Source organism: Populus euphratica, unplaced genomic scaffold (assembly GCF_000495115.2).
Source record: "Populus euphratica unplaced genomic scaffold, PopEup_1.0 scaffold277.1, whole genome shotgun sequence".
Taxonomy (NCBI): Eukaryota; Viridiplantae; Streptophyta; class Magnoliopsida; order Malpighiales; family Salicaceae; genus Populus; species Populus euphratica.
In genome coordinates this window covers 234,101-248,873 of record NW_011500109.1, presented here as the reverse complement: position 1 = coordinate 248,873, position 14,773 = coordinate 234,101, and the positions used below count along the sequence as shown (strand labels likewise).

General features: G+C 28.7%; 1 protein-coding gene across 1 annotated transcript; it reads right to left on the bottom strand.

Moving 5' to 3' along the window:
- Positions 1-5,113: 5,113 nt before the first annotated feature.
- On the bottom strand, positions 5,114-9,433 carry LOC105109711 (uncharacterized). Its single transcript, XM_011004493.1, has 10 exons — positions 8,777-9,433; positions 8,512-8,649; positions 7,969-8,157; positions 7,362-7,499; positions 7,153-7,274; positions 6,861-6,993; positions 6,644-6,773; positions 6,482-6,561; positions 6,237-6,371; positions 5,114-5,742 (listed from the first exon to the last, which is right to left on the bottom strand). The coding sequence occupies exons 1-10, from the start codon at positions 9,302-9,304 to the stop codon at positions 5,515-5,517; spliced, it is 1,821 nt and encodes a 606-aa protein (XP_011002795.1). The 5' UTR covers positions 9,305-9,433; the 3' UTR covers positions 5,114-5,514.
- Between the last annotated feature and the right edge of the window lie 5,340 nt (positions 9,434-14,773).

The window sequence follows — 14,773 nt, the reverse complement described above, 5'->3', positions numbered from 1 at the left end:
ACTTACTGAAGTCCTTTCTTAGACAAAGTGACTGAGGATGTTAACGGGCTTTACAAGGGACGATGGACAGTAAAAGGTGGGAAACATATGAAGCAAGTTATGTGTTCGGTTCCTGGCAGTTTGTCACATTGCTGGCTGCAATTTTTCCTCTGCTCTTGACGACAGAGCAAGTCTTTTGTTCTATCTAAAGGTACAATGGCATGCTTCATATGAGGCCACCTAGAAACTAGCACTGGTTATGGCAATGTTGAGGCCAAATTACAAATTCAAGAAAGTTTTGTGCTTTCTTGAACCATCTGTCCTTTTGAATTTAGATTTTATTATCATACATGTGAATCCCATGCATTTTAAGAGTCACAAATGCAGAAACCTGGATGAACAAAGTGCAGAAGATCGTCAATATAATGGCTGAAAACATTTCCCATGATGCGATTCTCTTGATTTTGAGCATTGCAAGTTTAATATGTGATGGTGAATGAGGTGATCTAGACTGAATCAAATTGTGTGCTAGAGATACATCATCCCCGCACACCAATTTTATCACTGAGATATCATATACATTATTAATAAATTGACAAATACAAATATAAATAATATTGATTTAATGTTTTTATCGGTAAATTACAATGAATTTTAACAATATAATATTCTCATAATATATCTATAAATAAACATTGATAAAAATATCCTCGCGGAGAAATTATAATGGAAAAGAAATGAATTAAAATAAATACATAACATATGATGACGTGCTATTTATACCAACAATATTAATACCATTGGAAAAATTTGTTTGTAAACTCGTTGGTAAACTATTTAATTCTCCTTAATACTGTTTATTATGTCAATTACAAAAGATATCACCAACAGATTAATTTCATTGGTATTTTCTTAGAGCTTTCAAATTGATTTCTTCTCAATTGTACTGTTAAATATTATTTTTTATAAACATATTAAAAAGTCATCGGTTATATTTGAGAAATTTCTAAAAACTTTTTGATTAAATTAAAAACTACAGATGAGATTATCGACACATCGGAAAGTTGTCCGTATATTTGGGAGGTTTTTGAAAATTTTTAATTAAATTTAAATTTTAAATTAAGTATTATAGATAGAATTACCAACGAAATGGTTTAAAATATTAATGATTAATCATCCGTCTATAAAACCATCGATAAAATGCCCTAATAAAAAAACAAGAATCCCTCATTTCATAACAAACACGCATCTTCTTCTCCTTATGTAAAAAACATTAACATCCGTCTTCTTTTTTCTTTTCTCTCCTCAACTTCTTCTCTTCTTTTATCCTTCATGCATAGGTATGCCTTCTCCTCTTTTCTTCTTTTCTCTTCTTAGTTTTTTTTTTTAATTAACACACTTTATAAATTATTATTTTTTATTAGCTTCACTCGTAGTTATATTAAGATAAGATTTTTTTTTTGTATTATATTTGTTTTTTAGTTTATTTTAAAAAAAATTATTCTTAATAATTGTATGAATATTGTTGTAGGATTTTTTTTTCATATGAGATCAATTTTGTCAGATTTTAATTGGATTTTTTTTTCAATTATGTTGTGCAATTTCAATTAAATTATTTTATTTGTTGCTAAATTGTGGATTCTGACATAGGTTTTCTAGGTCAGGTGCAAATTATATTTTAGTTAATTTATTTATTTGTTGTTATTGTTGTTTGTTATTTATTTATTACAAATTTATTTGAGTTAATTTTCTTCTTACTCTTTTTTCAAGCAACTCAGTTACTGGGTATTATATAATGTTGATTTATATTCATTTAATTATTTTATACTTTTATTAAATAGATTTTTCTTAAATTATTTTTAAATAATTACTTATAGTAATAGCAACAGATTAAGTTCAATATCAGTATATTCTAGAGAATTGAAAAAGAATTATCGCAAATATTATTATGCCACTATTTTATCACCGACAAAATTACATATGGTATTTTTATTGGTTGTATAGTAACATTCCCGAGGAAAATACTGATATAATGAAATGGGTAAAAAACATTTAGTGTGTTTTTGTCATTAGTAAATCCATTGGTAATTTTATCATTGACAAAATAAAAATTATTGACGAGAGTTTTACCAACATAGGTTTTTCATTCGTAAGCCTATCAGTAAATTTATTATCGATGAAATGAAAGTATAAATACTAATGAAAAATTATGTCAGTATTTCTTAGAATTCTAGTAGTGATAGTTTTTATTTTCTTTTTATTTTTTCTAAAAAACTCATTACTTACATTAGCTCAACTACATATATAAAGTGATTTAAAGGGTGTTTATTTTTGTGATTACTTATGTTTTTGAAGCAAACCACCAAAAAAAAAACCATTTAATTTATTGTTTGAGGGATCTAGTATAATTTGCGTTTAAAATGCAGGTTACCTGAAAAGTAGTTTCTCTTTTTATGCAATATGTGGAAAGTGAATTAATTCATTCTCTACTATTTATGGTCAATCCAGATCCGGTCCAAATCTAAATGTATTAGACTGGGTCTGATTCAATTAAAAAAAATTATTTTTTTATTTTTAATTATGTTTTATTTAAAAAAATATAATTATTTTTAATAGGATTTTTGCTTGCATAATTATTTAAAAAATAATTATTTTTAAATAGAGAGAGGACCGTCCATCAAGAGGGGATTGCACTTGGATGTGCCATGATGCTCTTGCCTTTCTCTTTGTTTGCTGTATTTTAATGGGGTTTTTGCTTGCAAGCGTGGAGAGGAAATTTACAAGGGGTATTATTTATAGGGATTGTTTTGGAACGATGGTTATTTGGATTTATAGCAGTTGTTATGATTTAAAATGTTTTTTAATCATTTATTAAAATATTTTTTTTTTATTTTTTCAACCGTGTTATCAAATTAAATAATACATAAAATAATATAAAATAAAATTAAAATTTAAAAATTATAACTTCAACCGTGTTATCAAACAAAACATCAAAGTGTGAATATTAGTGTTAGGCATTAAATCCAAAAATGGGTTTCGATCTCACATGGTTTGTGCTTTGGATTTATTTATTTTTTCTTTGTTTTTGTCGACCTTTGTAGTGCTCCTTATCGCGTCTTTTATTTCTCTTGCTGGTTTTGTAAGGCGCATTTCTCTTGTTTTTCCAATAGTTATAAAATATTAGCTTATTTCAGCTGGCCAATCTAATGAAAGCGATGACATGCTCGAATCGAGTTTTACTTTAAATTGATTTTTTTATTAAAACAAAATTTTTTTAGTTTTTGTTAAAAAATTTAAATAGCATCTTTTATTTTTTTAATTATTAATTTTTAGATTAATATGATAAACTTGCAATCCAAATTTTGGATTATGGGTAAATACTTATTTAAGCTTAAATGTTTATTAGTGTAAAAAAAAAACAATTTATCTAGCTACTTCATTGTTCAGTTTTCATAAGAAAACTCACTAGTTTCATTGGTAACCCAGCAATGTATCTCTTTGTAATTTGATAAGAGAAGTTCCAGTTTCAAGCAAACTAATTAACAAAAAGTAATTGAATAAAAAATGGATTCATAATAGATAAGCTCTTTGATTTGTACATCTAGTATCTTAAAAAAATGAAATGTTTTTGGATTTAATTAATTAAAAAAAAGGGAAAGAGAAGATAGGTTTTTATGGTCATGTTGGAGATTGTAGTAAATTTTAAAATGTGTTTTACTTAAAAATATATTAAAATAATATTTTTTTAAATAATTATTTTTAACACCAGCACATTAAAACAATATAAAAATATAAGTTTTAAATTTAAAAAAAAATATAATTGAATGGACAAAAATAAAAACATCTTAAGATGATTAAGACATAATAAAACATGCATTTCATTATTGTTTTATATTGTTTTATAGGGTAATGTTAAATGGGTATTCATCTTAAATAATAAATTGACAATCAACCATCCACTACTCATCTTAAATACTTTTGACACCATCTTAAATACTTTTGACACCATCTTAAATGTTTAAATTACCCATAAATAAAACAATCTAGTAGGTGATTCAATGATAAAAATTTTGAATTAAGATATTTTTTTCCTCTATAATTTTATGTTTGAGCTTTAAAATTACTAATATTAACAGTTACTGGATGCTTATCTAATCATTAATTTTAAAATTTGTTGGGATTAGTTGAGATATATATAAATTAACTGAAATAGCCCCACATAAATAATAATAATAATAATAAAATACGTAGAACAGAAGCAAAAACCTATATTGCACCACCCTATTAGCTTAATTGGAGGGGAATTTCGAAAGCGGCTAGCTTCTCTGTTTTTTTTTCTTTGGTATTTTTATCAAGTGGGTAAGGATATTTCTTCTATTCTTGATTTTTTTTTTTTGGTTAAGGATATTTCTTCTATTCTTGATTTTTTTTTTTAAATTACCAATAATTAGAAAAATCTGTCAAAATCATCTGCGTGCATCATGTCAATGTAATGGTAAATTTTTTAAATAGAGAAAAAACTTAGAATCAATTAACATGCAAATTTTCTTGATGATATTCACACCATTGAATAGAAAAACAAAAACATCATATTATATTATATTTGAATCTAAGAAAACTAAAAGCTATTGGGTATAAAAGAGTTAAAGAAGTATTATAAAAATTATTTTTTAAAATATTTTTTACTTGTAAATTTATTAAAATAATATTTTTTTATTTTTCAAAAATTATTTTTAACATCAGAAGATCAAAAGGACATGAAAAAATTAAAAATATTTTATTTAAAGTATAAAAAAATAGAAAAACATCTGTTTAAAATGCAAAAATAAAAAACCCGCGTGTGTTTTCTTCTTCTTTTTTTGGTTTTCTGAAATCAATCCTGTAAAAGAGGAAAGAATAGAGAATTGTAATTTTGGGCCTTTGTAGTTAGGCTCCAAGCTTCAACTAAAGCAGAGCACAATCAGGAGGGGTTTCTAAGACATGTGATCGAACACGCCCAGGTTTCTAATTCCTTTCTCGTTGATCTCTGAAGAAAAGGGAAGAATCTGCTCCGCATGTTACCATTTTTTGATTTAGAACTAAGATTAGGCAAGAGAATTTTATATATTTTCACACACGCACGCACGCACACTAAGGACCGAAATTATCAGCCACCAAAAGCTAGTGAATTTTGATTTAGTTCAACTAAGATAACAAAAATAATTTGATTATGCTTTCGAGCACACCAAGATTGAATTTACACAGCTTTATGATCTAACATCACAAACCATATAAATTAGTTATTATTAAGGGCAAACCCAAGTTATTAAAAACTGGCTTGAATATGAAAACTAGACCGACCAATATTCTGTGATATGTGCCCAGCCAACTCCTTTTGGCCACTATTTTGCTATTGCTGCCACCTATTTGCATTATAAGACTCCTCGTACTCTGCCCATTTTACAGTGGAACATTGGGAAGAACTGTGCTAAGCCGGACATAACCAGTAGTGGCAATGATGAAAGCCATTCACTGCTGGGAACCTCCATGATGAACTTAGGAGAGTGGTAAGTTGAGCATTGCAGAGAGTTTTTGCAAGTCCCAGTATTCCTTCTGGGATATGATAACAGCTCCCGCAGCCAGAGCAGCTGACACGATAAACAGGCTTCTTATGTATCCATGGCCTCGCGAGAGTCGTCCCAGAATTGCCTTGCAGTACTTGTCTGCTTCTTTCAAGGATGCATAGTCCCCTGCATTTTCCTCCTCTGCCAATGCTTTCTCATTCTATAAAAAAAACACAGCATAAACCAAGTTACAGGTAACAAGATGGTCACATGATAAACAGCTGGCATAAGATCGTGCTGAAGCTGAGTTGAATAGGTGACCAGCAACTAAGACATTATCTGGGTCCCAATCATTCCCGTGATAGCGACTGTAATAATCATTTGATACTTGAAATATGGTAATAAATATAGAAAAATATAGGTGCCTGGAGCAATGAGAGGAAAAACACAAGGCCACCTCATTTCTCTTCCTCCCTTTTGTCAGGAAAAAGAGGAATGTTAATGGCAGAGTAATTCAGAAAACACCAGGGCTGTACACCAAATTCACAAACAACCTACCTCAAATGCCTAATGGTAATTTATTTCCAGTTCAGGCCTTGTCAACGACAATAACAGCAAAGAATTAACAACGTTACCAATGACCTGAAACCTTTATTTTAATACCATAGATACATTACTGTAAGTAAATATGCATTTATGAATTAAAAATGTTACCTTCTGCCTGAAACTCTTCAGAGTTTCTCTCACGGAGTCAAGAGAAGAATGTTTGACCGAGTGGTCCTTCCATTCATCAGACAGCCTTCTCAAAACAGTGACACTTGCTTCGAGATTATCCAGATAAAACAATTCCTGTTTCCAAGTAATTCATGCAAAGTAAACCAAAGCCAATGATGTATATAACAACAGCGAAGTGTCTAAAATTTAAAATTAAGATCTTAATTACATAAGAAAATGCTTACCCATTGTTTGTAACTATTAGGGTTCTGTGTCAAACACCAAATAAAAATGTCACTTGCTTCCCTAGACAGTTCAGAGCTACCTGCAGAGAGCACTGCTGATCAGACTGTGATGTACTTTTATGGAGAGAAACAATCAATTGATGCCCATTTGAGTTTTGGTACCTTCTCCGGTGGCTTTGACTGCAATGTTCAATATCTGCTGCGTAACTTGTTTCATTGCTTTGCTTCCTGAGGAACCGGCAAGAGCAACCTCTTTCAAGGTTGGATAAACAGCTTCGAATCTCTCAGTTGCCTAAGGAAAAAAAGATCAACCAAAACTTGCCTCGGATCTAAAATACCCACCAAAATCTAGCTAAAAATGCTGCACCAGAACACCCACCTTAACTCTAGCTGAAGGAACTGGGAAGGTTACTCTCATCAAAAGCTCAAGAGCAGAAGGTGGTACCAAGCGCTCACCCTTTTTAACAGCACCATTTAATAAAATTGTACGAGCTTTGGGGGATGACAAGATTCTAATCCAAGCAAAAAAGGGGAAAGAGAGAAGTCAGAAAAAAATATGAAATAAACACTGAAAATTTATATTCCATAACTAACTGCCCAATAATTTCAAAGATCTGAATAACACACGCATCAAATACGAAGTGTGAAATTAATTTCAATCCCAATGATACCTCTCAGCCAACTGCAATATCAAGTCTCTAGATTGAGGATTACTGCTTGATTTCCCACTCAGCATAGGGAAGAGAACACGAATCCATGTGTATAATCCCACAACCAAATCTCCTTGAGACGCCTATATCAACATAAAATTCCAAATATTAAAATTTATTTTCCTAAGAGAAGAATTCACATATCTGGGAATTCTAAGTGGTCAGCTTACCTGAGCAATCATCCATACAGTGACCGGAAGCTTGTCTTGTCCTTGATATTTTGAATTTTCACTAATTACGGGCAATAAATTGATCAACACATCAGGCTTGCGTCGTAACATCATTGCCAAAACCACAAATATAGCAACCTGTAACTCATCAATATATCAATAAATTGGTTACTTGGATGAAAAAACACAATCTATACCCAGCACTATTACAACAACCACATGAAAATTAGTAAAACTTAAGATATGTAACGTGTACTAGCGAAACCTTAAATGTTTATGCTGGTGTGCTAACCATAAACAAAGCCTTAAAATAAGCATGTTTCCAAACATTTTTCAAACAGGAAAGAGTCATCTGACTTGCTGAAAAGACTCTGGAAAGAAATGGGTGTTGACAAGAATATAAATGAAATTGAGGGTGTGAAACTCATATTTATGTTTTTCTAAAACCTTCAAAATGTTGATTTCCAGATAAAATTTCTTTAAAGTAAGACTCAATGGATGAAATTCAAACAAAACATGATAATAGGGGGGGGAACTCTTGAATGAAAGTGTTGACTAGCATAGAAGTATTTAGAAATCATATAGAAAGAGTAGTTCTGAAAGCTACCAGAGACTTAGATGGTGATCGCTGGACCACCTTTTTGGATCCCTTGGCAACTCCTTGATGACTTGCAAGGTCAGCAAAAATACTATCCAATGACCATAACACAAAGGACCCAAGTGCTTCAAAGGATCGCTGGCCAAGCCAGTCAACTGATGCCTTGTAAACATCTTGAGAGATGTGTGCGAGGGGGATCTGCTCAGAAAAGAAATAATTTAAAATAAAATGTTAGAAATGGTTATGAACATACAAAATTCATTAAAATCACATTGAGCACACTTAAACTTTTCGTGGAACAGTGTAAGTGAATCAATTCCGATCGATCCAACTTACATCATCATATAGATGAATTACAAAAGGTCAGTAACTAACTATAGCATTATATCCCAAGTCAATCGCACACATTAATATTTTTTTCCATAAAAACCCAATCTTTGAGAGGAAAAAAAAAACATGTTAACAAAAATGATATTATATTTATGTAATAAAAAATAATTTAAACTAAGTCATAATTAGACTGATAAAAATATTTAAAAAGAAAAAACTTACATCAATCAATTTGGAAACAGGAGACTCCTTGAAGATCTTTAACCATGGAAATTGAGCTGAACTCACTGATGAAAATGCTCTCCCATAGTAATCAGCAAATCTCATTAACAGTATATCCTGCTGAGTCTCATACGACGCCTAAATCCAACAAAACGACATCACAAATAAACGAAAAAGAGAATCTTTTTTTTTTTTTTAAAAAAAAAGAAACATTATGTATGGATTGGTTAAAAATCAAATTTAAATTAAACAATTAAATGCTTACAGTGATGTCAACAAGAAAGGCGCCTAGATCACCGGCATCGATCTTCGCAGCGGCCTCCGCCACCGTTACTTTTGGTTTCTTCACCTTCGGCTTCTTCACCTTCTTCACTTCCTCTCCAGCACCAACACCGTCTCCACCATGACCTCCATCTTCACTCTCGCCATCATCCTCATCAGAATGCCGCTTCGATCCATCTCTCTCACCACTCTCCTCCTCCTCTCTTTTCCGCCACTCCTCCTCAATCCTCCGACGCCGGTCCTCCGATTGCTTCTCAATCGACCGAAACACATCAGCTTTCTCACCGCCGACGCCGTTAGATCGCTGGTGATCGGAGGAAGAACTCTCCGACGAGTTCGAGACTTTCGAGGGTTGTTTTTTCTTGTTTCGTTTTGAATACGTAACTGTTTTCCATCCGCCGTCGTTCTGATCTTTACCGCTAACGCTACCGTTAGCGTTACCTTTACGGTTTCTCATTTCTATTTCATCTTCCATGAGAAGTTGTGCTATAAGAGCTGAATTCTCGTCCATGATTGAAGAGACAGCAATTTAAACGGAGCGACAGAATCGGAGGTTTAGTATTCAACGGCGAATGAAGAGAGCAGGGTAGGCCGTGTCGGGTTTTTGAAGGAGAGGATCAGAGAAGGGAGTCACTGGCGATAAAAGGACACGAGAATATTTCGGGTTTGGCATTTGGACTTTTCTGGTAAGAAAATTACGCTGAATGCCATTATTATTAATATTTTAAACTGGGAATTCCTATTGGCGGGCACAGCCTTTTCTCTTTTTTTACACTAAATAACTAATATAAATTTTAAAGAAATAATATACATTTTTTTATTTTTTAAAATTTATTTTTAATATTAATATATTTAAATTAATAAAAAATTAATTTTTTCAAAAATATTCTTGAAACATGATTAATATTTTAATTTTTTTAAAACAAAACTGGAATTTACAGCTGGAAAAAAAATATGTTATATATTAGATGCTAGTATTTCAATGCTAATAAGGTAGTAATATAGACACAAAAAAGGAAAAATTATTTTTAAATTATATCTTCTCTTTGCATGTGATAAATAGGATTTTTAATATTCAAATTCAAGGGATATCATGGAAATATATTTATTGAAATGAATAAATTCAGATACTGTGTTTCTAAAATACAAATGAAATACATTTAATCTTAATACAAGAACAATAGCTTTAAAAGATAAAGAAAAATAGAAGGCATTTTTCTTCCACCTTGTTTGCTTCCTTAACAACCAGATCAAATGAATACTTATAAAAATAAAATTTTAAAAATATATTATTTAAATATATTTAAAAATAAACATTTTAAAAAATAATTATCACTGCTCTATTAAATATCCCTGGCATGCCACGACATGTGAGGTTGTTGAACATATTAGTTAATTAACAGTATTTGATTAGTTTGACAAAATCATGCAGTGGTCGAAAGCAAAGTTGGTGGGATTGTAGACTAGATCCCATCTCAGGGTCGGTCGGCTGTCTGGTTTTTGAAACTGTATTATAATTGAAAATCTTGAATCCCATGCAATTACGACAATAACTGTTTTCTTTTGGAAATAGTGTCGTGAAATATAGCTATCAAGTAAAATCAAACTGACTTTCAAAATAAAAAACAAAAATTGTTGTCACCTTTACGACGTTGTCAATGGACATCTTATGATTGAAGAAGCTGTTTTACCTTCTCGTAATAATGAACGGAGACCGAAATGAAAAGGATTGTATAAATGGATCTTGTGTTTAAGGTTTTCATACAAAATATGCTTAGCTTTTTAATTTTTAAAAATAATATATATGTCCTCTTAAATTTGACAAATTTAATTATGATATAAAAATTTATTTATATTCTTTTTCAATCTTTTATTAGAGAGATAAGCAAGAAAGAAATATTATTAAATTCCAATAATAATAAAAAAAAAACCACTATTCATACTATTTTCGATAACCATTTGTGTTCATGAGTTCAATATAATGATAGAGGCTTGATGGTGATTATTTAAAGTTTTATTCTTGTTTAAAAATAAATCCAAGTCGAGGAAGTCAAATCTAAATTAATTTAATTCTAGTTTTTTAAATCACTTTTAGGTAATTTTTAGTTGTTAAATTGATTTGTGAGTATTCTAGAAATATTAGTAAGGTGTTTTAAAATTGTAATGAATTGAAAACTAAGTTTTTTTTTTAAAATATTGTTTTGATTTTTTTATCATCATAATGGTTGCCCAAACCTATACCGACAAATGACACATTATTTGCTTTAATGAGAGTCACCTATGTATTAAAAAAAAAACCAATAAATCATTTGCTCTTTTAAAAAATAAACTTTAAGTTCAGGCTCACTAGTCTAGACTTAAAGATTCACCCACCTATTTGTACTTAAATGCTTATCGATTTGAGCCTTTTTATTATTATGCCTCAAAGTGTTAGGTTATTTGGCTCATACATTTATGTTTTTTTTTTTAACTTTTTTATATATATATATATATTTAAGAGAAAAAATTTTTGAATTAAGTGGAATTCATAACTAAGAAAGAAATATTATTAAATTCCAATAATTAAAAAAACTACTATTCATACTATTTTCGATGATAACCATTTGTGTTTATGAGTTCAATGTAATAAAAGAGGCTTGATGGTGATTATTTGAAGTTTTATTCTTGTTTAAAAATAAATCCAAGTCGAGAAAGTCAAATCTAAATTGATTTAATTCTAGTTTTTTAGGTCATTTTTAGGTAATTTTTAGTTGTTAGATTGATTTGTGAGTATTCTAGAAATATTAGTAAAGTGTTTTTAAGTTATAATGACTTGAAAACTAAGTTTTTTTAAAAAAATATTGTTTTAATTTTTTTTATCATTATAATGATTGTCCAAACCTATACTTACAAATGACACATTATTTGCTTTAATGAGAGTCATCTATATATTAAAAAAAAAACAAACAATAAATTATTTATTCTTTTAAAAAATAAACTTTAAGTCCTGGATCACTATTCTAGACTTAAAGATTCACCCACCTATTTGTACTTAAATGCTTATCCATGAATTTGAGCCTTTTCATTATTATGCCTCAAGATGCTAGGTTATTTGGCTCACACATTTAGGTTTTTTTTTTTAATTTATATATATATATATTTAAGAGAAAAAAGTATTGAACTAAGTTGAATTCATAACCTGTATTATAAATTTAATGAGTTAAGTCACAACAAGATGTTATTATTATTATTATTATTATTATTTAATTGATATTTTTTTTAATGTGTCCTTTCCATTTTTAGGTAATTTTTAGTTGTTAGATTGATTTGTGAGTATTCTAGAAATATTAGTAAAGTGTTTTTAAGTTATAATGACTTGAAAACTAAGTTTTTTTAAAAAAATATTGTTTTAATTTTTTTTATCATTATAATGATTGTCCAAACCTATACTTACAAATGACACATTATTTGCTTTAATGAGAGTCATCTATATATTAAAAAAAAAACAAACAATAAATTATTTATTCTTTTAAAAAATAAACTTTAAGTCCTGGATCACTATTCTAGACTTAAAGATTCACCCACCTATTTGTACTTAAATGCTTATCCATGAATTTGAGCCTTTTCATTATTATGCCTCAAGATGCTAGGTTATTTGGCTCACACATTTAGGTTTTTTTTTTTAATTTATATATATATATATTTAAGAGAAAAAAGTATTGAACTAAGTTGAATTCATAACCTGTATTATAAATTTAATGAGTTAAGTCACGACAAGATGTTATTATTATTATTTAATTGATATTTTTTTTAATGTGTCCTTTCTAAACTAATTTTTAAATTTATGTTTAAATTAAAACTAAATATTGTAATTATTGAATTACTATGCTAATGTATTATTTAATTAGTTGACCAAATACAGCAATAATTTCAAAGGAGATATATATACTAGGTGGATGCTTGGATTTTTTCATTTAATTTCAAGAAATACATAATTTAATAAAATAGTAAGGCATTGCCAAAAAAAAAAGGAGTAATATTACCCGAACAAATAAATCATAAAAAATTCTCGTGCATGCATTGATTTATTTTTTTAATTTTTTTTGTCTTAAGACGCCCATTATTTAATACTATATTTATAAAATCCACAAATCCATCTATTATCAAGACTTTAATATGAAAAGTCTTTTTGAAAATCATTTTTCCGAGGAGTGATAAATTATTGAAACCCTAACATGACACCGTCGACCATTCAGTTAGAGGAACAAATCAAATCAAAATCAAGTGAAATTTCCTGATCTTATACTTGTCAACAACAGCAGCAGAGAAAGAAAGAAAGAAAGAGTGAAATTTCCCGTCATCAAATATTTGCAATCCCATTTTGTAATTTGACGAAGCTGTTAGGGGTAAATGGGGAATATAAGAAGATCCGATCCGATCCGATATGAACGAGGGTCTTTTTATTTTTAAATATTTAGTTGCTGGTCGTGGAGCCCACCCAGAGGCCCCATGGAGTCCACAGAGACCCCACCCCAATCGACATTGAGAATTCTAGGTTGCCTCATGCTAATCAGCAATTTTTTAACTTTTAAGGGCCCCACCCCATAGGATTAACGAAGACCACCCTTGTAATCATCTACTCATGACATCTATTTTATATTTATATCCTTGACTCTCCAAACATTATATATATATATATATATATTAGCAGAACTTGAAATTATTTTTTGTAAAAAAAAAAAATACTGTGTTGTTTGGTATTATTGCATTAAAAAAATAAACAATAAACTTTTATTTTCTTTACAGAATCTTAAACATACACTATTTCAATTTTAATACGAGATCATAAGAATTAATTTTTATGTTTATTTTATTTTTAATTTGGATATTTTTTTTACAGCAAAGAAAAAAAGGGATCTGATGAACTTGTATAATAATATCTCCTACCATCAAATAAAAAACATTTAAATTTATATACAATTTGAAACATGCTTATCTACAATTATTTAAAACATTACTAGCAAAATCTCTATGTTATGACATCACTCGTGACCGTGAAATTGAGTGATTTGGAGTTCGGAGGCAGGTAGTTGGTGGGTGTGTTACAAGAGGAAGAAGAAAGAAAACCTTCCCTTTCTTTAAAAGAAAAGACGATGAAAAAAATTCACATTTCATAACATTATAATTGGGCCATGGATTCAATTAGTTAAACTGAGTCAATTTTTAATAATATCATTTTATAAAAGATTTAAATGATATTAAAATAATATTATTTAAAATTTAAAAAAAAAACTAAATTTGATGAGATTACCTGGTTAAACTAAAACTTAATAAATTATATATTATTTTTTTAAAAAATACCTGGCCGACTAGAGCTGGGCCAACCATATTCTATTTTGACCATTTGAATTATATCATGTATAATTATTATATTTAGATTTTAGTTGGAAACACGGATGAAACCGCATTTTTCACTTTTAAAATTGTTGTTTTATTAAAATTTATTTATTTTTATATTTTTATATTATTTTGATGCATTGATTTTAAAAAATAAAAAATATTATTTTGATATATTTTTTAATAAAAAAATATTTTAAATTACAACCATAATCTCAAACAAACTTTTAAAATAGCTTAATAATATCATTTTATAAAAGATTTAAATGATATTAAAATAATATTATTTAAATTTTTTTTTAAAAAAACTAAATTTGATGAGATTATCTGGTTAAACTAAAACTTAGTAAATTATATATTATTTTTTAAAAAAATACCTGGCCGACTAGAGCTGGGCCAACCATATTCTATTTTGACCATTTGAATTATATCATGTATAATTATTATATTTAGATTTTAGTTGGAAACACGGATGAAACCGTATTTTTCACTTTTAAAATTGTTGTTTTGTTAAAATTTATTTATTTTTATATTTTTATATTTTTTTGATGCATTGATTTTAAAAAATAAAAAATATTATTTTGATATATTTTTTAATAAAAAA

Coding starts and splice junctions, on each gene's coding strand:
- LOC105109711 (XM_011004493.1), bottom strand. CDS start 9,304: ATGGACGAGAATTCAGCTCTTATAGCACAACTTCTCATGGAAGATGAA. Junction 6,562..6,643: donor AGTCAAAGCCACCGGAGAAG/GTACCAAAACTC, acceptor TGCTCTCTGCAG/GTAGCTCTGAACTGTCTAGG. Junction 5,743..6,236: donor TGAAGAGTTTCAGGCAGAAG/GTAACATTTTTA, acceptor TTTTTTTTATAG/AATGAGAAAGCATTGGCAGA.